The sequence below is a fragment of the Schistocerca americana genome, chromosome 4 (genome assembly GCF_021461395.2).
Source record: "Schistocerca americana isolate TAMUIC-IGC-003095 chromosome 4, iqSchAmer2.1, whole genome shotgun sequence".
Taxonomy (NCBI): Eukaryota; Metazoa; Arthropoda; class Insecta; order Orthoptera; family Acrididae; genus Schistocerca; species Schistocerca americana.
The window spans coordinates 777,634,743-777,660,235 of NC_060122.1; the positions used below are offsets into that span (position 1 = coordinate 777,634,743).

The window sequence follows — 25,493 nt, forward strand, 5'->3', positions numbered from 1 at the left end:
CGATTTTTCTATCCTGTCCTGTACTGGTTCCTCCTTTAGTCTTTCCCTCACATACACATTTCGCAATCTGTTTCGTCTTGTTACACTCAACCTGCTCCTCTGGAACTTCATTTCACTAGCCTGTATTCTACTTTTGTCGCTTTTGTGCATTACCCATGTCTCACTTCCGTATGCCAATATGGGGACAAAGTAGGTTCGGTATATCATTCCCTTGGATTTCTGTGGCACCTCCTTGCTCCAAATAAGCCCCCTAATGCATTTGTAGAACTGCCCTGCTTTTCTGCACCTTTCATTTATTTCCATTGCGTTTCCCCCCTTACTTTCAATCATGCTTCCCAGGTACTTGAAGTTCTCTACCACTTGTAGTTTTTCCCCTCCACAAGTTATATCCACATTTGACCTATTCCCCTTCCTTGTTGTGACAATTATTTCACTTTTCTTTGCAGAGAAATGCATTCCATATTGTGCTGCCGTTGCCTCCCATACATCTAACTGCTCTTGCACCTCCTTCTCGCGATTTCCCCATAACATCAGGTCATCGGCAAAAAGCACTGCTTTCATTTTATGATCTCCAATTGCATCTGATACTTGCTGTAGGATTTCATCCATAACAATAATAAACAATAAAGGGGAAAGTGCACTTCCCTGTCGCAGCCCATTTTCCAGCTTGAACCATGCAGTACGTTCCCTCCCCACTTTCACACAACTCTCACTTCCCTCATACATTTTTCTGACTTTTCGTGTTATCTCTTCATCTATCCCTTTTGCGTTCAGCACATCCCAGAGCTTGTCCCTACAGATACTGTCATACGCCTTCTCAATATCTGAAAAGGCCATGATTAAGTCCTTCCAGTACTCATAGTGCCTTTCCTGCAGTTGCCTTACCGCAAATATGAGGTCCGTTGTTGATCTTCCCGGTCTGAAACCATACTGCTCCTCTTGCAGTCTACTTTCAATACTGCTTCTTATTCTCTTCTCCAGGATCTTTTCATAGATTTTTCCACAGTGGCATAGCAGGGTGATTCCTCTGTAGTTCTCACATCTCCTTTTATCCCCTTTCTTGAAGATCGGGACTATAATTCCTTTCTTCCAATCCTCAGGAATTCTGTTCTCCTTCCACACCACCCTCAGCACTCTGTATAGCCACTGGGTTCCTACTTCTCCTGCTGCTCGTATCATATCCACTGTTACTTCGTCCCAACCTGGTGCCTTGCCCCCTTTTATCCTCTTTATGGATTCTTCCACTTCATTCCAAGTTAGATCATCAATTTCCCCACTATTATAATCGTCTGCTGCCTTAGGCTCTCCATCGCTGTTAGTTACCCGCTTGGCGGCATTCAACAGATCTTCAAAGTACTCCTTCCAAATCTTTTTGAGCTCATGCATTTTCTCCACAACTCTTCCATTATTATCCATGATCCTCAGGCACTCGCTTCTGTCGTTCCTCTTATTTCTTACCATGGTGTAAAGTACTTTTTTGTTCCCTTCACTGTCCTCTTCTAACATTCTTGTCCATTTTTCCATCCACTTCTTCTTCTCCGCCCTTACTATGGTCTGTGCCGCTTTCTTGCTTTCCTTATATTTTACCCTAGCTTCCTCTGTTCGGGTCTGGAACCATTCTCTGAAGGCTTTGTTCTTTCGAAGTACTGCCTCTTTACATATGTTGTTCCACCATGGGGTTTCCTTACTTCTCCTCTTTGTGCTAGTTCTTCCGCACACAGTCTCAGCTGCCTCAACTAGGGCCCTCTTAAAATCCCCCCATTCTTCTTCCACTGTTCTCTGATCTTCCTTTGGCAGCTTCTTCCTGATCAGTGTCTGGTACTGGGTCCTCCGTTCATCCTCTTTCAGCATCCATGTCTTCAACCTTTTCTCCTGTATGTCTGTTGCCCTCCTATCTTTTTTCTCTCTCAGGGTGGCTACCAACAGCCGATGGTCACTGTCTAAGGCCTCAGATGGAATGACCTTAACATCTGTGAGGCTGCTCATCATCTGCCTATCCACTAGTACATAGTCTACTACTGAAGTTTGGGACCAGTCTCCACTGTACCAAGTTATTTTGTGGCTACTTCTCATCTTGTACCAGGAATTTGCGATCGCCAGCCCATTCCTCTTGCAGAATTCCAGCAACAATTTTCCTTCTCTATTTCGGTTCCCCCAGCCCTCTGGTCCCATTATCTCCTCGAATCCTTTCCTGTCTGTGCCAACATGTGCATTGAGGTATTGAGGTCCCCTATTATAATCTGATTACCTCCATTTAGCTGCTTTTGCATGTCATCTTCAAATTCCTCCTTCTCCTTTTTTGTACACCCCACCTGTGGGGCATATGCTTGGATGATTTCAATGCTTTTTCCTTTCACTCGTACTCTGGCTTTTATCATTCGATCATTGATACCTTCCACCTCCTCCTGCAGACCCTCTCTGACCACTATTGCTACTCCATTTCTTCCCCTCTCATTCCCTATCCAGTACAGTTTACATCCTTTACTTAGTGGTTTTTCACCAACTCCTCTCCACCTAGTCTCAGCAAGTCCCAAGATGTCCAATTTCCTCCTTTCCATCATTTCTACAATTTCTTCTAACTTCCCAGTTAGAGTCCTTACGTTTAAGGTGCCCAGTCGTAACCCATCTCGTAATCCTTTTCCATTGCTTGGTCGGTTTCCTTTAAATCCGTTCCGTGATCCGAGGCATGTTCCCTTTTTGAAGGCAGTTGATTTATCCACTACTGGCTTGCTAGGCCTATCGCAGCTTCACCAGAGCCCCGTTAGCCGTCACGTTTCAGGGTTCCCATAGGGCCTTCCCAGCTACCGTAGCGGTCCTGGGGCACACGAAGTCCCCGCTGTACATCGCCCCTATAGGCAGTCACCTACTTTGTGCCGTTGCCCATCTCCCACGACTTGGACGAGGGGTTGGACTTATGGGAGACGCTTCTTAGTATATTAGCCTTAAATTCACTACTGGCCATTAAAATTGCTACACCAAGAAGAAATGCAGATGATAAATGGGTAATCATTGGACAAATATATTATACTAGAACTGACATGTGATTACATCTTCACGCAGTTTGGGTGCACAGATCCTGAGAAATCAGTACCCAGAACAACCACCTCTGGCCGTAAAAACGGCCTTGATAACCCTGGACATTGAGTCAAACAGAGCTTGCATGGCGTGTACAGGTACAGCTGCGAATGCTGCGTCAACACGATACCACAGTTCATCAAGAGTAGTGACTGGCGTATTGTGAAGAACCAGTTACTCGGCCACCATTGACCAGACGTTTTCAATTGGTGAGAGACCTGGAGAATGTGCTGGCCAGGGCAGCAGTCGAACATTTTCTGTGCCCAGAAACCCCCGTACAGGACCTTCAACATGCGGTCGTGCATTATCCTGCTCAAATGTAGGGTTTCGCAGGGATCGAATGAAGGGTAGAGCCACGGGTCATAACTCATCTCTAATGTAACGTCCACTGTTCAAAGTGCCGTCAATGCGAACAAGAGGTGACCGAGACGTGTAACCAATGGCACCCCATACCATCACGCCGGGTGATACGCCAGTATGGCGATGACGAACACGCGCTTCCAATATGCATTCACCGCGATGTCGCCAAACACGGATGCGACCATCATGATGTTGTAAACAGGACCTGGATTCATCCGAAAAAATGACATTTTGCCATTCATGCACCCAGGTTCGTCGTTGATTACACCATCGCAGACGCTCCTATCTGTGATGCAGCGTCAAGGGTAACCAAAGCCACGGTCTCCCAGCTGTTAGTCCATGCTGCTACAAACGTCGTCGAACTGTTCGTGCAGATGGTTGTTGTCTTGCAAACGTCCCCATCTGTTGACTCAGGGATAGAGACGTGACTGCACGATCCGGATAAGATCCGTGTCATCTCGACTGGTAGTGATACGAGGCCGTTGGGATCCAGCACGGCGTTCCGTATTACCCTCCTGAACCCACCGATTCCATATTCTGCTAACAGTCATTGGATCTCGACCAATGCGAGCAGCCATGTCGCGATACGATAAACAGCAATCGCGATAGGCTACAATCCCACCTTTATCAAAGTCGAAAACGTAATGGTACGCATTTCTGCTCCTTACACGAGGCATCACAACAACTTTTCACCAGGCAACGCCGGTCAACTGCTGTTTGTGTATGAGAAATCGGTTGGAAACTTTCCTCATGTCAGTATGTTGTAGGTGTCGCCACCGGCGCCAACCGTGTGTGAATGCTCTGAAAAGCTAATCATTTGTATATCACAGCATCTTCTTCCTGTCGGTTAAATTTCGCGTCTGTAGCACGTAATCTTCGTGGTGTAGCAATTGTAATGGCCAGCAGTGTATCATGTGACATGCTCAACATGGTCACCATTAATCTTGTAATGAGATGCCATCGGTTTCTTTTCTGTATTAATATAAGGAGATGTGGAGGTAAGTTTTCTGATAACCAAGAATTTCCGCCACTCGCTCAGACTTTTCAGAGTGGTGGCCCCACTCCTCAGTAACAGTGTGCGTGTTGTGTGCGCAGCCTGACGCAGCTGGACCGCGTCTGCACCGAGGGCCCGGTGCCGGCCTGCGAGACGGTGGGCCAGAACGGCGCCATCCCGGAGAACCAGCACATCTACTACGTCTGCGTCAACACGGGCGGACACCTCAGACCCATCCTGTACAAGTGCGAGCACGGCCAGATCTGGAGCGACACCAGCGACGAGTGAGTACTGACCAGCTCCCGCTGCTACTTCCGGCACCACGCACAGCCGAAGCTGTACTCTTCTTCTGCCAGACGAGGCACCCTTCATTGCCTGGCACTGAGATGGTGGAGGATTTGAAGGCTGCGTCAAGGACACTTTCACGCGAGTACAGTTGGCATCTGTGTCTGTATTCTGAAAGCCAACTTCCGTTGCGTGGTGGAGAGTGCTTCTGCCGCCACTACCACTTCCACCGCATCCACGTTCCATTTGATAGTGTTTCCTATTTAGAAAGACCCTCGAAAAACATCCTCATCAGCTACAGTTTCACTGATTTTTTCATCATGATCATATATGGGAGGACCACACAATGAAACATGGGTGAGGTGGTTTGCATATCTCAACCGCAAAGGTAGGTGAAACCACAGCAGAGATGTAACAGGTGTTGCTACTCGCGGAGATCCAGTGTGGGGTGTAACTATCGCGTGGCAGCGAACTTTGGTAGATATTGTAATGTGTTAAAGCAGAACCGATTTACGCTGGAACAAAATATTAGTTCCAGTAGTGGCACGAGGTGCAAATCTGGCACTGTACACTTGTATGACGGTATGACATCCATGCTGCCATTTGACAAGCCATAACGTGACTGAAACTACGGCTGTCAAGAAAAGAGACCGTGCACTGTTAATGAAACTGTTATTTGAACGGTAACACTTAAAATGTTGCATTGAGAGAGTATCGCCGACTACAAGGTCTGGCGAGAGACACAATTTCAAAAATGGTTCAAATGGCTCTGAGCACTAGGGGACTCAACATCTGAGGTTATCAGTCCCCTAAAACTTAGAACTACTTAAACCTAACTAACCTAAAGACATCACACACATCCATGCCCGAGGCAGGATTCGAACCTGCGACCGTAGCAGTCACGCGGTTCCGGACTGAAGTGCCTAGAACCGCACGGCCACCGTGGCCGGCAGACATAGTTTCATTAAATGGTTTAAAGAAGATGATAATCAAATTCGAAAAAAAAAAATGGGTGAGCTTGGTGTGGCAACTGGAAGAGGAAGGTGTCCTATCCTGATGCAAGTTGTTGACTAGCCTACTGATGTTGTAACTGGCTGTGAAGCACGTGTCCCGGATGCCTGTGCAGTGCTACGAGAATTGTTAATCCAGTGGTCAATAGTACGGAAAGTTTTGCGGTCCATTTTACACAGGTGCCCTTTCAAGATTTAGACGATTGAAGCCTCATAATACGCAGCAACGTTCTGAGTTTGGGTCTTCAGTTTCCATCACGGATCAAAGTTGATGGCATATGGCCAGACAATATTCTGTGGAGTAACGTGGCACATTTTATACTACAGAGCGCAGCGAATAGACAAAAAACCGAATTCGGGGCACTGTTAAACCGCTTGTTGTGCCATTGCACTTGTTGTGTGTGACTGTGTGGTGTGGATCCATAAGCTCCTTTATTCCCGATCCGTTTTACTTTGAAAAGAATACACACACAGGACCCGTCAGGAGTACCACGAAGTCGGCACTTAATCAAGATCTACTTATACAGCACGTGATTGCTGCGCAACTGTGTGAAAACTTTTGTTTTCATACAAGATGGGGTAACACCTCATGTAGTGAAAGATCTGCTTAATACTACCTTCCACGAACGTGTTATCGCCAGAATTTTTCCTGATGCCTGACTTTCAAGACCGCCTCATCTGAATCCAGTTACTTTTGAGCTCTGATGATATTTAAAAGAACGCGTTTACCAGGAACACGTTCGGTCTTTACCTGACCTGAAGGCCAGTATACGGAAACACATTGCTCAGATTGCAGCGGAAACGCTGCGAGCAACTTCGTTTCACGAATGCAGCAACTCGTAAAGTCTTCGGTGCCCACATTGAACAAACTGTGTAAGCGGCAGTTAATAATAAATTCAATGTTATGTCTTTCTCTCTTGCTTGGCCCTGTCTGCCAAAGTCCGTTCCTGATCCATTATACACTCCTGGAAATGGAAAAAGAACACATTGACACCGGTGTGTCAGACCCACCATACTTGCTCCGCACACTGCGAGAGGGCTGTACAAGCAATGATCACACGCACGGCACAGCGGACACACCAGGAACCGCGGTGTTGGCCGTCGAATGGCGCTAGCTGCGCAGCATTTGTGCACCGCCGCCGTCAGTGTCAGCCAGTTTGCCGTGGCATACGGAGCTCCATCGCAGTCTTTAACACTGGTAGCATGCCGCGACAGCGTGGACGTGAACCGTATGTGCAGTTGACGGACTTTGAGCGAGGGCGTATAGTGGGCATGCGGGAGGCCGGGTGGACGTACCGCCGAATTGCTCAACACGTGGGGCGTGAGGTCTCCACAGTACATCGATGTTGTCGCCAGTAGTCGGCGGAAGGTGCACGTGCCCGTCGACCTGGGACCGGACCGCACGGATGCACGCCAAGACCGTAGGATCCTACGCAGTGCCGTAGGGGACCGCACCGCCAATTCCCAGCAAATTAGGGACACTGTTGCTCCTGGGGTATCGGCGAGGACCATTCGCAACCGTCTCCATGAAGCTGGGCTACGGTCCCGCACACCGTTAGGCCGTCTTCCGCTCACGCCCCAACATCGTGCAGCCCGCCTCCAGTGGTGTCGCGACGGGCGTGAATGGAGGGACGAATGGAGACGTGTCGTCTTCAGCGATGAGAGTCGCTTCTGCCTTGGTGCCAATGATGGTCGTATGCGTGTTTGGCGCCGTGCAGGTGAGCGCCACAATCAGGACTGCATACGACTGAGGCACACAGGGCCAACACCCGGCATCATGGTGTGGGGAGCGATCTCCTACACTGGCCGTACACCACTGGTGATCGTCGAGGGGACACTGAATAGTGCACGGTACATCCAAACCGTCATCGAACCCATCGTTCTACCATTCCTAGACCGGCAAGGGAACTTGCTGTTCCAACAGGACAATGCACGTCCGCATGTATCCCGTGCCACCCAACGTGCTCTAGAAGGTGTAAGTCAACTACCCTGGCCAGCAAGATCTCCGGATCTGTCCCCCATTGAGCATGTTTGGGACTGGATGAAGCGTCGTCTCACGCGGTCTGCACGTCCAGCACGAACGCTGGTCCAACTGAGGCGCCAGGTGGAAATGGCATGGCAAGCCGTTCCACAGGACTACATCCAGCATCTCTACGATCGTCTCCATGGGAGAATAGCAGCCTGCATTGCTGCGAAAGGTGGATATACACTGTACTAGTGCCGACATTGTGCATGCTCTGTTGCCTGTGTCTATGTGCCTGTGGTTCTGTCAGTGTGATCATGTGATGTATCTGACCCCAGGAATGTGTCAATAAAGTTTCCCCTTCCTGGGACAATGAATTCACGGTGTTCTTATTTCAATTTCCAGGAGTGTATAAGGAAACATGCTTATATGTCTTTCTTGAATTTACAGCACCAGATTTGCACTTGGCGGCCAAAATTGGAACCAGCTTTTTACCAGCGTAAATCTGTTGCGCATCAAACGCAACATCAACGCCAAGGTTCGCCGCCATACGATAATTACAGCCCACACTGCACCTCTGCGAGTAGCTGCCGTTTAATTACAACCATGCGGTGTCTGTGGAGAGGCCAGACAAAGGTGTGGTTCCTGTAGAGGGGTAGCAGTCTTTTCAGTAGTGGCAGGGGCAATGCTCTCCACGATGGCTGATTTAGCCTTTTAACACCAACCAACATGCTGTTGCTGTGTTGGTACTGCTAACGGCTGAAAGCAAGAAGAAACTACGACAGCAATTTTTTCCAAGGGCGTGCAGCTCTACTGTATGGCTAAATGATGATGGTATCCTCCTGAACAATATATCTAGGGGGTAAAATAATCCCCCATTTGGATCTCCGGGCAGAGACTACGTAGGACGGTGTTGGCATCAGGGAAACCAAGAATGGCATTCTACTGGTCAGATCGTGGAGTGTTGGATCTCATAACCTCGTACGTCGACAGGAGATTTTAAAAATGGGAATGGATAGCTTGAAGTAAAATGTAGTGAGAATTTGTGGATTAGTGACGTATGGTGGTAGAAAGAATAGGACTTTTGGTCAGGTCAGTACAGGATTATCAAGATAATATCAAGTGGAGGTAATGTGCGTAAACTGCTGTGAACAATATAGTGAATGCGTTTTCACAGACAAAGTAGAAACGAAGCCGACACTCACCACACAAGAAAAAGTTTGTATGCCAAATAGCTCCGCAGACGATTTAGAGATTGAGAGAGTGTATGATGATATAAAGGAAATTATTCAGATACTTAAAAGAGATGAAAATTAAACTGTGATGGTTGACTGGAATTAGATAGCTGGAAAAGGAACAGAAGAAAAAAGTAGAAGTTGAACATTGACAGGGGGAAGGAATGGAAGAGGAAGCCATCTGGTAGAATTTTGCACCCAACATATTTTAATCAACTCTAATACTTGGTTTAAGAATGACGAAATAAGGCTGAATCCGTGAAAGAAACCTACAGATACATGAAGGCTTCATATTGATTATATAATGACAAGAAAAAGATTTCTAAACCAATTTTTTAACTGTAAAGAATTTCCTACGGTAGATGTGGATTCTGCCAATAATTTAATAGTTACGAACTGCAGACTAGCACTGAAGAAACCGGAGAAAAGTAGGGAATGAAGGATAGGTGCCTGGATAAATTAAAGGAACCAGAAGTTGTTGAGTGTTTTACGGGGAACATTAGGCAACTTTGGACTGAAAGGAGGATAAGAACACAACACAAAACGAGTGGGTAGCTTTGAGAGATGAAATACGGAACACAACAGAGGATCACACAGGTAAAAAAGGAATTTAGAAAACCAAAGTGTAGTGGAAATCTTTGAATAACTAGGGACATATTGAATTTAAAAGCAAAAAGCAGAAAATATGAAAATGCAGCAAATGAAGCAGGTGAAAGGGAATGCATGCGTGTAAAATATTAGATTGCCAGAAAGTGCAAAATGAGTAAGCAGGAATGGCTAGATAACAAACAAAGGCTGCAGAAGTAGTAGATGAGTTTTGCTATTTGAGCAGCAAAATAACTGATCATGCCGAAGTAGAGAAGTATAAAATGCAGACCGGCAATAGCAATTCTTAACATCTAATATAAATTTAAGTGTTCAGAAGTATTTTCTGAACTTATTCGTCTGGGAGTATGGAATTGGAAAGTGAACGACAAGCGATTCAGCCAAGAAGAGAATGGAAGCTTCTGAAATATGGTGCTGTAGACGAATCTACATCTACATCATCTACATCAATACTCCGCAAGCCACCCAACGGTGTGTGGCGGAGGGCACTTTACGTGCCACTGTCATTACCTCCCTTTCTTGTTCCAGTCGCGTATGGTTCGCGGGAAGAACGACTGTCTGAAAGCCTCCGTGCGCGCTCTAATCTCTCTAATTTTACATTCGTGATCTCCTCGGGAAGTATAAGTAGGGGGAAGCAATATATTCGATACCTCATCCAGAAACGCACCCTCTCGAAACCTGGCGAGCAAGCTACACCGCGATGCAGAGCGCCTCTCTTGCAGAGTCTGCCACTTGAGTTTATTAAACATCTCCGTAACGCTATCACGGTTACCAAATAACCCAGTGACGAAACGCGCCGCTCTTCTTTGGATCTTCTCTATCTCCTCCGTCAACCCGACCTGGTACGGATCCCACACTGATGAGCAATACTCAAGTATAGGTCGAACGAGTGTTTTGTAAGCCACCTCCTTTGTTGATGCACTACATTTTCTAAGCACTCTCCCAATGAATCTCAACCTGGTACCCGCCTTACCAACAATTAGTTTTATATGATCATTCCACTTCAAATCGTTCCGTACGCATACTCCCAGATATTTTACAGAAGTAACTGCTACCAGTGTTTGTTCCGCTATCATATAATCATACAATAAGGGATCCTTCTTTCTATGTATTCGCAATACATTACATTTGTCTATGTTAAGGGTCAGTTGCCACTCCCTGCACCAAGTGCCTATCCGCTGCAGATCTTCCTGTATTTCGCTACAATTTTCTAATGCAGCAACTTCTCTGTATACTACAGCATCATCCGCGAAAAGCCGCATGGAACTTCCGACACTATCTACTAAGTCATTTATATATATTGTGAAAAGCAATGGTCCCATAACACTCCCCTGTGGCACGCCAGAGGTTACTTTAACGTCTGTAGACGTCTCTCCATTGATAACAACATGCTGTGTTCTGTTTGCTAAAAACTCTTCAATCCAGCCACACAGCTGGTCTGATATTCCGTAGGCTCTTACTTTGTTTATCAGGCGACAGTGCGGAACTGTATCGAACGCCTTCCGGAAGTCAAGAAAAATAGCATCTACCTGGGAGCCTGTATCTAATATTTTCTGGGTCTCATGAACAAATAAGGCGAGTTGGGTCTCACACGATCGCTGTTTCCGGAATCCATGTTGATTCCTACATAGTAGATTCTGGGTTTCCAGAAATGACATGATACGCGAGCAAAAAACATGTTCTAAACTTCTACAAGAGATCGACGTAAGAGATATAGGTCTATAGTTTTGCGCATCTGCTCGACGACCCTTCTTGAAGACTGGGACTATCTGTGCTCTTTTCCAATCATTTGGAACCCTCCGTTCCTCTAGAGACTAAGATTTGATGGGTAGATCGAATAAAAAACGAGATGGTGACTCTCGAATTGAAATTTATGAGACAACTTGACTAAAGGAAGGCATTGGTTGATGAGACACATCCTGACGCATCGAGGAGCAGCTAATTTGGTACTGGATGCAAGTGAGGGGGTAAACGTTCTAGAGGGAGACCAATACTTGAATACTGTAAGCAAATTCAAATGGATGTAGGTTGTGATAGTTATGCAGAGATGAAGAGGCTTGCACAGGATAGACTAGCATGAAGAGTTGCACCAAACCAGACTCCAGGCTGAAGACCACAAGTTCAACAACGATAATGTGGGAAGTAGTAGTATACTGCCTCACTCTTCTTCGAACGTACCCTCTCGTAAACTTTTCGCGATGCATAAGCCCTCTCTCACAGCGTCTACCACTAGAGTTTGTTGAGGAACCCCATAATACTCTCGCGCCTGCTAAACGATTCCGTGACGAATAGTGCCGCTTTTGTCGGATCTTCTGTATCCCTTCTATTAATCCAGCATGGTAATGGTTCCAGATTGATGGGCAATACTCAAGAATATGTCGTACAAGTGTCTAGTAAATTATTTCTTTCATCGATGAGTTACTTTTCCATAAAATTCCTCCAGTTAGCCTCATCCTTTCATCTGCTTTTCTTATAATTTATTATAGGGTAGGCTGGGGTAAATCCCCGTAATTTTCAGTTTTTCTACTATTGTAGTCAACGGTGGGTGAATTTCCTGGCGATTTCAAATTGAAGCCATTGGTTTGGTTTTACCTATAACCCATCCAATTTCCAGCTCTATCTCATTATTAATGACAGAGAAATTTACTATTTAGCTAAAAGAAAAACTACAGGGTTGTACTCCACAAAATGGGGTCTTTACGCTACTTGAGATAAACATGGATAACAAAGGCTGACTGCATAATAAAAACACTTGAAATAACTCTTTGTATTATTGGTGTATTTTAGCGAAGTTACCCAACACATTATTCAACTGAAATGTTTCGTAAATGTGAAAATCATACTCAAACATTCTTGTACAAAAATTATACTTTCTTCTCCATGAAAGGAAGATTAGTGTGGTAATCTGAAAGAGTTCAGTTACCGAGGCAAAGCTGTCTGGGCACCCAGTAATTAAGTACGTACTTTATGTCCTCTGATTCTCCCTTGAAGTCCCAGGCTCTTGTTCTTGCTCTTTTTTTTCTCCTTTTTCGGATAGTTGTTCGTCAATTGGTAAGTCCACATCTGTATCGGATGTGAGAGGTCTGAATCTGAAGAATAGTCAGCTGGCTATTTGATATGTTTGCTTCCTTTTTTTTGGCTTAGATGTAATGAAACCTAGCTTACGTCGTTTAGTTTCTATAACACATTGTTTTTTTTTCTTTTCTTTGGCACACCTTTCCTTGTAAGTAGCAACTTTTCCTTTTCCCATGCATTCTTTCTCCATTCAATGTTAGAAACACAGATTTCATTCTCTGCCAGGAAGTTTCCCCTAAATCTTTACTTTAGACGGAGGAATTGTATCTTCAAGTAGGAGAATCTCACGTAATGTGGATTGAATATCATCTTAAGCCGAAATTTTCATTGAAAACGTGTCATCACATTGTTGGAGCTGCGAGGATTTACCCCAAAACATCTGCGGGGATCTTCCCATTTTGCCATTTTCTGACAAATGTGCCCATTTCACCGTTTTCTGACAAATGTGCCAGTGCTGATTTTGGGGGCCAAAGCGAAAGTGAACCTTAAATGCAGCAATGTCAACGAGTAATTCGTTGATCCTTTTTATCAGATTATGCATTATGCAGTGTTCAAGTTAAATATTAGAAAAGTTACACGTAAGTAGTAGAAAACAGAATTACCTCAGTTTCACACCTCTGGAGCGACCGTTCGGGACGAACTTTCATGGAACAGCTTAAGTTTCAATAAGACAAAGCTGCCCCCTGGTGATCAACTTCTGAATCGATGGCCCCTCACAGGGCTTTACTCCCACCTACTCTATATAGTGATTACACTTTAGGTCGCTCCGGGCGGTTACTGCCAGGTATTTTACGATAGTTACTGTTTCCAGGGTTTTGTCGCCAAAAGGGCAACCAAACAGTAGCGGTTTTTTACCTGTTTCTGTGAAGTACCCTACGTTTACTTACGAAAATGCCAAACGTCAACCCCTGAATCAATAATCCGTGCTGTAGTATCCTTGACCCCGCTGTAGAGTCTTGTACCAAGGGAACAAGAGAGAGGATCCAGAATGAGAGTTCTTCACTCTGCAGCGGAATGTGCGCTGATATGAAACTTCCTGGCAGATTAAAACTGTGTGCCGGACCGAGACTCGAACTCGGAGCCTTTGCCTTTCGTGGGCAAGTGCTCTACCAACTGAGCTACCCAAGCACGACTCACGCCCCGTCCTCACAACTTTACTTCTACCAGTACCTCGTCTCCTACCTTCCAAACTTTACAGAAACTCTCCTGCGAACCATGCAGAACTAGCACTCCTGAAAGAAAGGATATTGCGGAGACATGGCTTAGCCACAGCCTAGGGGATGTTTCCAGAATGAGAGCTTCTGTAAAGTTCGGAAGGTAGGAGACGAGGTACTGGCGGAAGTAAAGCTGTGAGGACGGGGCGTGAGTCGTGCTTGGGTAGCTCAGTCGGTAGAGCACTTGCCCGCGAAAGGCAAAGGTGCCGAGTTCGAGTCTCGGTCCGGCACACAGTTTTAATCTGCCAGGAAGTTTCATATCAGCGCACACTCCGCTGCAGAGTGAAAATCTCATTCTGGAAATATCCCCTAGGCTGTGGCTAAGCCATGTCTCCGCAATATCCTTTCTTTCAGGAGTGCTAGTTCTGCATAGTTCGCAGGAGAGCTTCTGTAAAGTTTGCAAGGTACGAGACGAGGTACTGGCGGAAGTAATGCTGTGAGGACGGGGCGTGAGTCGTGCTTGGGTAGCTCAGTCGGTAGAGCACTTGCCCGCGAAAGGCAAAGGTCCCGAGTTCGAGTCTCGGTCCGGCACACAGTTTTAATCTGCCAGGAAGTTTCAAGAGAGAGGATGTTATTATGGGTGACCGGTATCCTCTTTCTACAACACAATGCATTAACATTGTTCTTTATTTACAAGAACAGGAAGCTACTTATCATGATCAGAGTTCATGTATTGTGGTACCCACTCAGTAATGGTCTCGATCTGGTGCTATACACTCTCGCAGCCGGTGATGTGAACTGACAGAAGCCAGCTGGAATGCAAGTTAGTGACTGAGTTAGTGAGGCCCTCCGGTCACCGACGGCAATCTAAATGCCTGCTGTCGAGAGGGCGTTGGCGGCCTGTTGCTTGTCGGTGTGTCTCTGGCCTCTCTCGTGATAGGCGCGCTTGATCGGTGGCCCACTATCGAACTTCGCGCTACATCTTTGCCGACCGGTGTGCTGGTGGCAGCTTACGCCAGCACACATGTTCCATCGGCACACCTGCATTGCGCTAGTTGTCTGGTATTGCTTTGTTCCTATAGATTGTTTCTATACAAAAAGTACTGGGTTACAGACATATGATTCCTCTTCAACACCACTCACAGTGACTTATAATTCAGTACATTTCGTAGTTACAGTTAAAATAGATGAAATGGAGTTGGCTGCTTTCTGGTGTTCAGAGAGATAAAAGGAGGTAGTGGATACATCCTAGAACCAAAGGCCAGGCCCGTCAATGAGACTTCTTTCTTCTTTACTGAGTGAAAAAAGGCGACTTGTAAAGCTTTACAATTATAAGTGAATTACCTTAGGCACTATGAAGCACCACTAAACAGGACACACTTGGTTATAGACGGAAATGGTCTTCATAAGACTGCTGGAAATGTAACATATTTACTTTTTCTACGACATTATTTCTGATATATAATCTCGCACTGCAAACAGTAGGATTTTGGGCCAACATACAATTACGGAATCAGAATAAAATTAACTGCAAAAAAATAAAGTAAGTCAATTCTAATGCAAATTTTGTCGACTGCAGAAACAAATTGTGGATTACACTATAAGATCATTACTAGCAGCATTTCATTATAAAACAGATATTATCAGAGTTATTGTTGTGTTTGCGTGTGACTCGACAAATCGTATGAAATGTTTCTGTGGCGATTACACATATTGTCAGGGATGATGAATAAGGGTAGTTGTGTCAGTTTAAGCGTAGAACACTAAAGAGGGAAAACGTTACATTGTTACTAAACCATCGTAAATTTTACTCCTCCTTATTTTATTCTAGGAAGTCATAATTTACAGTTTATCCACTATTTAATTACAACTACAAGGTCCAGTGGTATGTCACATACATAATAAGTACAAACTGTACCGTTTTACACCCTCTACTTACGATAACAGATTGGCGGGAATCGCGAATTGGTAGGAACTGCAAGAGTATTTTACGAGGGCTTAATAATCTAGGATTAAGGTATGGAGCCACAGACAAGAAACGACCGAGATACGAAGCCAAACACGCTGTGGTACAACTGCCGAAGCCGATGCCGATTGTTCGATGCAACAACTTGTTTAAACTCAGTTGCCAAAAGTCATGAGAAATGTTGTCCCATTTGAAGAAGGGCTCCTTACTGCGCCCGAAAGCTGCAGTCAGATGCTGCGAGTTTAAACACGATATCTGAGCACTCTGTTACAGGCAGGTGTGTAGTCAACACGGCAGCACGCCTCGAGTTAATCCACACTGAAGTAGGATGATAAGTGGTACAGGGCGCCTGAATCATGATACCATATCGAAGATTACACAAGAATTCGGGTCACTGGACTGGCTTTCTGGTGGGAACGGTTCAAATCCGCGTCTGGACGCCCAGATTTAGGTTTTCCGTGATTTCCCTAAATCGCGCCAGACAAATGCCGGGTCCTTTGACAGGGCACGGCCGATTTTGTTCACCATCCTTGAAACAATACGAGCTTGTGCTCCATCTATAATGACCTTGATGTCGACTGAACGTAAAACCGTAACGTTGATTCCTTTCTTCTCTTCGCCTCCGCAGAGACGTACGGGTCTACCTGTTGTGAGTCATATCGGCACCATTTCGGGTGTGGGGTGTCAGTGTCCATTCATACCGAGACAATGCTGAGACAAAACCACAGCGTAGGCTTCACCAGTCGACGATAGACTCGTGTCTCTAAGGTCGCGTTCAGAGGGGCACAGACAATGGTTGGCAGACGCAAACGACACAGGCCGATCCATAACATCGACCGACAGTTTGGTCACAGTGTGTCGCTCCCCTTCATAAATATTTGGAGGGGTCAAGGAGATTAGGATGGAGGTTAAAATCTATTTCAACCTTTGTGGGCTGGTTGGATGCCACGATACCAATGTTCTTGGGGACGAGTGCTGCATTGCAGCTTTTGTATTAAAAATACGCCAAATACATCTGAATGAGCTATGTCATCTCGAAAAGAACGTGGCGAGTGCTGAACACTTTTTCTTCAGTTACTGGAATAACAGACAAGTTCTACGGATATATGAAATGAAGGCAGAAACGCTCTATTACGTTCTCATGATGATTCGTCTGACATTGAAAAGTAGGATTACAAACACTCTACAAAACTTCAAATAAATTCGGCAAAATAGACATATGTCAGTCAACCTTCTGCAAATATCATTCGGCATATCTGTGGAAGACAAACATAAATTTTAAAGCAAGATACTCTGAACACCTAAAGCACTGAAAAGTAGAAACACTTAAGGGGTTGTTATAAATAAACAGATTCAATACCCAACGAGACGAAGTTAGGTTACATTAATAGCATATTACGAAAGGGGATCGCAAGATTTGTACAAACTATCGAGAAATTTATGTCACAAACACATTAATCAGAATTTTTGCGAAAGTAATTAAAAACAAACTGGAAAAAAATTTTAGAATCCAAGGAGAACAATGTTGTTTCACGGCTGGGAGATCATGTGTAGAACATATTTTCACATTATGACAGATTTTGGAGAAACGTAGGGAAAAAATCAAAAAATATAGGATTAATTTTCATAGATCTAGAAAAAGCGTATGGTACTGTTCCAAGAATATTACTTTGGAGAGCACTACATATGGCAAACATAAACCCTTCCTTGATTAAAATAATACAACAGATGTATGAAGATAACATTTGCCAAGTGAGAGTTGGTAATTAACTTTCACAGAAATTTAGAACAAGTAAAGGCCTTTTACAAGGCTGTCCCATGTCAGCATCATTATTTAAAACCTGTATAGATATGAGCCTTAGAACATGGTCTCGTAAATGTAATAGTATGGGATTGGAAATAAGAAATGGAGTTTACCTACATCATTTATTGTTTGCTGATGATCAAGTAGTCGTAGCATAAGATGGGGAGGATGCTAATTATATGTGCAATCAACTAGCAGTAGCATACAAAACTTGGGGTTTGAAGATTAATACCAAAAAATAGAATACTTGACTAACGATTCAGATGAGCTATACCCTGAAGGAAAGAAAATCAAAAAGATAAGCACTTTCTGTTATTTGGGATCCATTTTAGAAATCGAGGGAAAATCAGAGTCAGAAATCAGTAAAGGAATTAGTAGCGGACGGAAGGTCATTGAGATGCTTAACTCAGTCTTACGGAGCAGGAATGTAATGAGCAGAACTAAAAAATTAATATACAAATCCACATTAGAGAGTGTGGTTCTATATGGAACGGAGACCTGGACAATTAACCTGAAGCACAATAAAAAATTACAAGCTCTAGAGATGGACTTCTGGAGAAGATCGGCGAGACTTTCCAGGAAAGAGAAGATAAGAAACACCTAAATAATAAGGAGAATGGAAATAAAAGAAAAAATACATGACGTAATGGGTAGGAAGAAATTACAGTGGTACGGACATGTACGACGAATGGAGGAAACCAGAATACAAAAATTGATACTGGAGTGGGAACCGGAGGGGAGAAGAAGAAGATGATGACCTGTGACAACGTAGCGCCAAAATGTACAGCACACAATGATAATGGCCGCAGTGGAAGAGGACAGACAAGATCGAAACACCTGGAGGAATATTTTGAAAATATAGTTTAAGAACGTTTATTATTTGTATATTAATTTCCGAGTTAATTATTATGTTGGAAATAAGCCTCTGTAATGAGGAGAAGCTCAAAATAATAAAATAATAATTAAACTTTCACTGCTTGAGAGGACCCCCATGAACAGCGAGCGATCGTATGACAATGAAACTTCGTGGAAACATTTGTAAGGACATATGGAAGAAAAATAGCGAATAAGCCATAAATCTGAATTTCCACATGTGAGGGTAACATTTGTTAACTGCGTATCATGTTTACGTTGAAGCTCACAAACGTTCCTCAGTGTGACGATCATCTGCGTCCACGACAGTCTGGAATCCCACTAGAGATGCCATTTCATAATTGTTCGCAGCACTTTTCGAACAGTGGGCCATGGCATGTTCACCTACTGTGACACACCTCTACAGTGGCTCAAGTAGCGAAAGTTTAATCATGACCACCCTGTATATCATAATAGTAAACCACCCGATATAACAGAGTCACCATCTGTTGGCATAAAACTCCCAGTAAACAGTGATGATGACTCAGAGAACTAATACCCAGCTACCACAGCCCAAAAAAGATTCATTGCAGTAACTTTAAGCATAACATTCGCCACCTATTTGCCTTGAGATAATTATTTTTCAGGTTATAATTCACGCCTAAAATTTCCGATAAATGTTTTTCCTACTTGTTGTTTCCAATAAATCTGCGATTTCAGCCCACTGATCCCAGTTATGACATTTTTATCCTCAGGATGCCACAAACTCATCCTTCTTGGACTAAACTTAACAGTTTCTCATAGTCTGTATTTCGTGTGTGAGAACGTCCGAAGGACACAAATTGATTTGAATTTCACCGTTTGTCGTCCGAAGTCTGTATGTTCTGGCGGTGAGATCGGCCGCAATCTGACCCCGCCGATGTCGGTCGTCGACAAAATAAATCGTTATCGATACCACCGTGACCGCAGCCTAAGCTGGTGCACTGACATAGAACTCGGAGAATGGAACAGGCCCATAGATATCCTCGCTGGACAATGAAACATTGGCGACGAGTTATAAGGTCCGATAGATTTCGATTTCAGTTCCAGGTGACTCATTTATGGTCACAATTAGGCCCCATCCTCCGGCTACAGGTGCACGTTATACTCGTATATACATTCTTGTGGACCGTCTGAATCATTTTGCGACGTGAGAGCACACTGATGGGGACGCCATGTTTCAACAGGACAATGAGACATGTCGTCTTTCTTTGGTTACACGAGAGAAGGTGAGTTGGTACATATTCCAGTGAACTGACCATCATGACTTTCCCTGCTCTCTCCCCAGTGTAGGCCTAATCTTACTCTCCCACACATCACTATTAAATTTCTCTTAGTTCCTTCATTAGTTTCAAATTGTTCAGGAGGCGTAAGGTATACCCTTTCAGACCTGGTGGTCACAATTGTGTACATAAAGTTTGTTCACTAATATTTCGCTGGCAAGAAATGTCAGGTGCATCCAAACTCACTGTGCACATTTGTGTATGTTTCTTTTAGCCATGCTCCAGCTGCTGCTGCTCTCTTGTGACCAGTCTGTGAACCACATAGTAAAATATACTCTCTGGTGTTATCTCTCGGTGGGAAGCCATTACTCATTGACTTTATTGCTATAATAGTCACGTTGTAGGTTTTGTTAATGAATGTTTTGTGTGGTTTCCTTCTTTTGGAAACATTAGACATTCTTTCAGTGGAATTTTCAGCAATTTCATTCAGTTCATATTTGTGTTATGTATCAAGAAATTTAATCTGCACATTTGTGTACAACAGGTCCTTAATGGTGTATATTAGGAAAAGAACCTAAAATGTGCCTCAGCTGTATTTGCATGGCTATGGTAGTTATACGTGGTATTTTTTCAGTAATTTCAGTACCAGCAGCAAGGAGGAGAATAACTTGGCCTGTACATATGATTTTATTTTATATTGCTGGCTTTTGACTTACAAATATGGATAAGGAATATCTTTCTGTGGATAAAGATTGGGACTTAATTATGGACATAATTGAAAATAGTGACATTTCTGACATTAGTTTGAGTGGAGGTGAGGATGACAGTGTACCACTTATTGAAAGGCAAGCTCCACAAATAGTGAAACGTCTTGGAGCAGATAAATTGGGCATGAATGATGTGCGTAGAGACACCATATCTGAAGATGAAGATGATGGAGAGGTGGTGGGTGCTGAAATGAATTTTTTGTACAATGAAAACAACCTAGAATTGAATAGCCTGCGTGACAACATATTGGTGACACCTAAAGAATCCTTAAAATGGAAACAAAAGTCTCTAAGTACCATGGCAGAAACATACAAAGCTCCAAATTTTGAAGAATCTGTCTTGTGTTCTCCAATACAATACTTCAAAAGATATATACCAAATGGTTTGTTCACTAGCTTGGCAGCACATACTAATATTTATGCATTACAACAAGGCAAATCCTCATTCAAGAAGACAACTCCTCAAGAACTAGAGGTACTACTTGGTTTGCATATATTGACTGGCGCTTTGAAATTTCCCAGATTACGAATGTATTGGGATATAAGCCTGAAGGTAAATGTGTGTTGGTAAAACATGTCACGAGACAGATTTTTTGAATTACGAACAAATTTACACTCGGTGAACAATCTGGAGAAGCCACCTGCAAATAAAGATAAATTTTACCAAATCAGGCCAATTTACACAGCCATTCGAAAACTCTGCAGTGAACTTCCTATAGAAAAGAATGTTTGTGTGGATGAAGGAATTATTCCTTTCACTGGGAAGTTTTCTGCAAAGCAGTATGTCAAGGGGAAACCAAGTCCATGGGGAATCAAAGTCTTCATGATGTGTGGATGTTCTGAAATCTCAAGGCATCAATGCAGCAGGCACTGTCCGTCAAAACAGATTTGGAAAGAACTTGCCTTTTTCAGATGATAGAACAATAATGAAACAAACCAGAGGTTACTGTGAAGAAATCACTAGTGTTGATGACATTACCATGTGTAAGTGGCTAGACAATAGGCCAGTTGTATTGTGGTCAAACTTTGTTGGTAAAGGTTCAGTGGATGAAGTTGAGCGTTGGGGCAAAAAGCACCATAAATATTTGAAAGTAGAAAGACCTGAAATAGTGAGAAGATATAATCATGCAATGGGTGGTGTGGATCTATTTGATCAATTGATAAGCCACTACAGAGCTTTCATAAGATCTCGAAATGGCCTTTGCGTATGATTTTTCATGCTGTTGACTTTGCCATCATGCAAAGTTGGTTGGAATACATATGAGATGCAGACAACCTGTCTATCTCAGAGAAGTAGCAAATGGACCTACTTTCCTTTCGTATCAGGGTAGCAGATGAATTGATACTGTGCCTGAGGAAAGAGACTGAAAAGAAGAGGGGGCATCTGTCTGATGAAGGACTGGCTTCAGACATGAGAGTCATACCAAGAAAAAGAGGAGAATTACGACCAGCTACAGAGATACTGTTTGATTCCATTGACCATTTGCCTTTGCATGATGAAGGAACTCCAAGTCGCTGCAAATTTCCAAAATTTTAGAATTCAGTGCAGAAAATGTAAAGTACATTTGTGTCTCTAAAAGGACAGAAACTGTTTTTTGCAGTTTCATACTAAACCTTAAAATCTGTGTGCTGACCAATGTTGTTTAAATAAGAACTGTAATTTGGAATTTTTTTATTGTTTCTTCTATTTTAAAGTGAAATAAAGAGTGACATACTTGATCCCTACTGTTAACCTCCTTAATGTATGACATGAAGCTCGAGACCTGATGAACACAATTGTATACATTAAATGTCTAGAAGACTAGAGATCATGTGACATTTTGTCAGGAGACTCACCTGAATGTAAAAATCATGATAGTCATTTTTTATAAGTGAATAAAAAATCAGGTCTGAAAGGGTTAAACCAAGGTCCCAAGTATTTGAACTGGTCTACTCCGTTGAACCTCTTGCCATCTATCTCAAGAAATTCTACCTGCTCTTGTCTTCTTCCTAATTGCATGAACTCTGTTTTGTCTCGATTCACTTTGAGTCCTACCTTCTGTGCATTATTGTCCATTTTCTGGTACATTTTTTTCAACTCGTGCTTTGATTCACTTAATAGTACTATGTCATCTGCATATGCTTGACAACTGAAGTTACCGTCCATCTCTATTCCAGCCCACTCCTGTTGCCTACACTCTTTTATTACTTTCTCTAAAATGTCATTGAACAGAACACTTGAGACCATTTTCTGGCACATTTCTTTCAACTCGTGCTTTGATTCACTTAATAGTACTATGTCATCTGCATGTGTGAGACAATTGAAGTTACCGTCCGTCTGTACTCCAGTCCACTCCTGTTGCCTACACTCTTTTATTACTTTCTCTAAGATGACATTGAACAGAACACATGAGAGAGCATCTCCTTGTCTGAGGCCCGTCTCAATCTCGAATGTTTCTGATGTGGCTCCTCGGAAACGTACTGCTGCCTTTGACCCTTCCATACAAGCTTGCACCATTCTCACTAGCTTCTCGGGGATTCTGAAGTCCCGCATTGCATTGTATAGGCTATTCCTGTGGATGCTGTCATATGCACGTTGAAAATCGACGAACAGTCTGTAGACATCGTTAATATATTCCCAATGATTTTCAAACAATTGTCTCGATGTAAAAATGTGATCTATTGTCGATCGGTTTGGTCGAAAGCCAGCTTGGTACTCTTGTATGTTGTTCTCTATGAATGGTTGTAATTTTCTGAGGATAATGATGGACAGCACCTTATACGTTACATTCAACAAGCTGATTCCTGTGTAGTTATCTCATTCAATTTTGATTCCCTTCTTGTATATTGTGCATGTTATAGCCAATTTCCACTGTTCTGGCAGTGTCTCTTTCTTCCATATCAACTGGATCAGTTTATATATCTCTAAGTGTAAGCTCTCACCTCCCTCCTTGATTAATTCTGATGTTATTCCGTCCTCCCCTGGGGCTTTGTTGTTTCTCAGTCCTTTGATTGCGATTTTCACCTCTTCTTCATTAACTTCCCATCCGAAGAAGAAAGTTTCAGAATTGTAACTTAACATTGAGCAATCAGATTTACATTTCTGAACATTCATACTTAATATGTGTGCTCTTTTTTTTCAGGTGTATCGACAGTGCTCTCTTCAAGGAAAACTAGAGACGGCAGGGATGTGTAACTGGCATTGAGGAGGTGATACTCAACAAGTTTCGTCGCTTCCCTCGAACTACAGCGCCTTCCCTCTTATGAATAATTGCCCGTAGCGTATAACTTAGTCATTTACGGAATCGTATGGAGTGCACCTGCAATGTGGAATAAGCAACTAACTAATAAAAAAGCAGAACTACAAACAACGACTCATTGACGATAGAGGCCACTGACCAAATAATTTCGACTCCGCGGATTTATGAAAAGCATAGTCAAGTTCCAATTCATTTTCCAATAAACAACTGCATTTGGAAATGGGTTGAGGAATAATTGGCTTCCATCGCATCAAATTTTGATTCTTAATGTCGACACACTTCGCCGGTATTTCTGAAATATATACAGACCGTTACCCACAGGAGTAATATCTGCTCATTTGACATTAAATTTTAGAATATTTCTGCGCCAGACATAGAATTATAGATAGATTGGTAAAGCTAGTCGATTTGCATCCCCAGTTAGATACTGTAATTGAATACATTGGATAATTTAATCGCAAAAAGGATATTGCAGTTTAAGGTCCAAAACATCCTTCCCTATGATCGACAGAGTATCGTGCCTCAGTTGCTCAAGTATCTAGCAGTAAGAAAGCGGCTGTTTGCCACGGTATAGGGCCGTTTGCTTTACCACTCGTAACTAAAATTTATAGTAATAGATAGCAGTGATGGTATCTCTACAGTCAGGCATATGACTACACATATTTTTCATGTAATCTCTTTTCTGGGACAGCACACTGCGCTACCAGCGACCCTGTAGTTCGCCGTGGGACAATATCTACGCAAATTACCGTTAACGACGAATTACTAATAATACGTGTACCAAGAATAAATGTAATAAAAGTTATATGTTAAAAGTGTGAATACTTTCTTCTCTTATTGTACGAATAAGAAGAAAACGTTATCAATTAGTCAATTCATCACACCAGTACCAAGGAATTATTTATTTATTTATTAAATAATATGCGCCTATAGGATTTTTACAGATTACACCAATATATCAAGAATATATGCATTCAACGAAAAATATTGAAAACACTCCAAGAGCCGGCCGCTGCGGCCGAGCGGTTCTAGGCTCTTCAGTCCGGAACCGCGATGCTACTATGGTCACAGGTTCGAATCCTGCCTCGGGCATGGATGTGTATGATGTCCTTCGTTTAGTTAGGTTTAAGTAGCTCTACGTCTAGGAGACTGCTGACCTCAGATGTTAAGTCCCATAGTGCTCAGAGCCATTTGAACCAACACTCTAAGACCAATAAAAACAGGACGCACCACGCTAATTGGTCATATATTGATTGATAATACAGGTGTCGACGAAAAATGCACCTTCGGCCTGGAGTAGAATTGTCTTCAGTGATGAGTCACGCTTCGACCTGAGCGCCGATGACCAGTAAAGATGTGTCTGGAGGCGCCCCGGACATCGGTGGAGTTCCAGCCTGACTCGACAGCCATACGGACTGACAACCAGGAGAGACAGTCTGCGGTGCCATTTAATTTCACAGCAGGACCCATTTGGTTGCCATCCGCGGCCCCCTTACAGCACAGCGGTACGTCGACGATATTCTACGCGCCGTTTTGTTGCCCTGCATGGTAAACCATTCTGGACTTACATTTCAGTAAGATAAAGCCAGCCCCCACACAGTGAGAGTTTCTAATGCCTGTCTTCGCGCTTGTCAAACGCTATCTCGGCCAGCAAGATCGCCAGATTACTCCCCAGTTTAGAATGTTTCAACCATTATGGGAAGTACCCTCCAACCAGTTGGGGATTTTGACGATCTAACGCGTCAATTGAACAGAACTGTGCACGATATCCCGCAGGAGAACATTCAACAACTCTACCAAGCAGTGCCATGCTGCATAACTGCTTGCGTAAGGGTCAGAGATGAAT

The 25,493-nt window shown here is 43.5% G+C and overlaps 1 protein-coding gene across 1 annotated transcript in view; it reads left to right on the forward strand.

Moving 5' to 3' along the window:
* The window catches only part of LOC124613899, a 57,461-nt gene extending 33,000 nt beyond the window's left edge, over positions 1–24,461 (forward strand). The window contains exons 4-5 of the mRNA XM_047142647.1: positions 4,531–4,713; positions 23,531–24,461. Of these exons, the coding sequence (XP_046998603.1) occupies positions 4,531–4,713; positions 23,531–23,564 (217 nt within the window). The 3' untranslated portion in view covers positions 23,565–24,461. The remainder of the gene's footprint in view (positions 1–4,530; positions 4,714–23,530) is intronic.
* Positions 24,462–25,493: the final 1,032 nt, after the last annotated feature.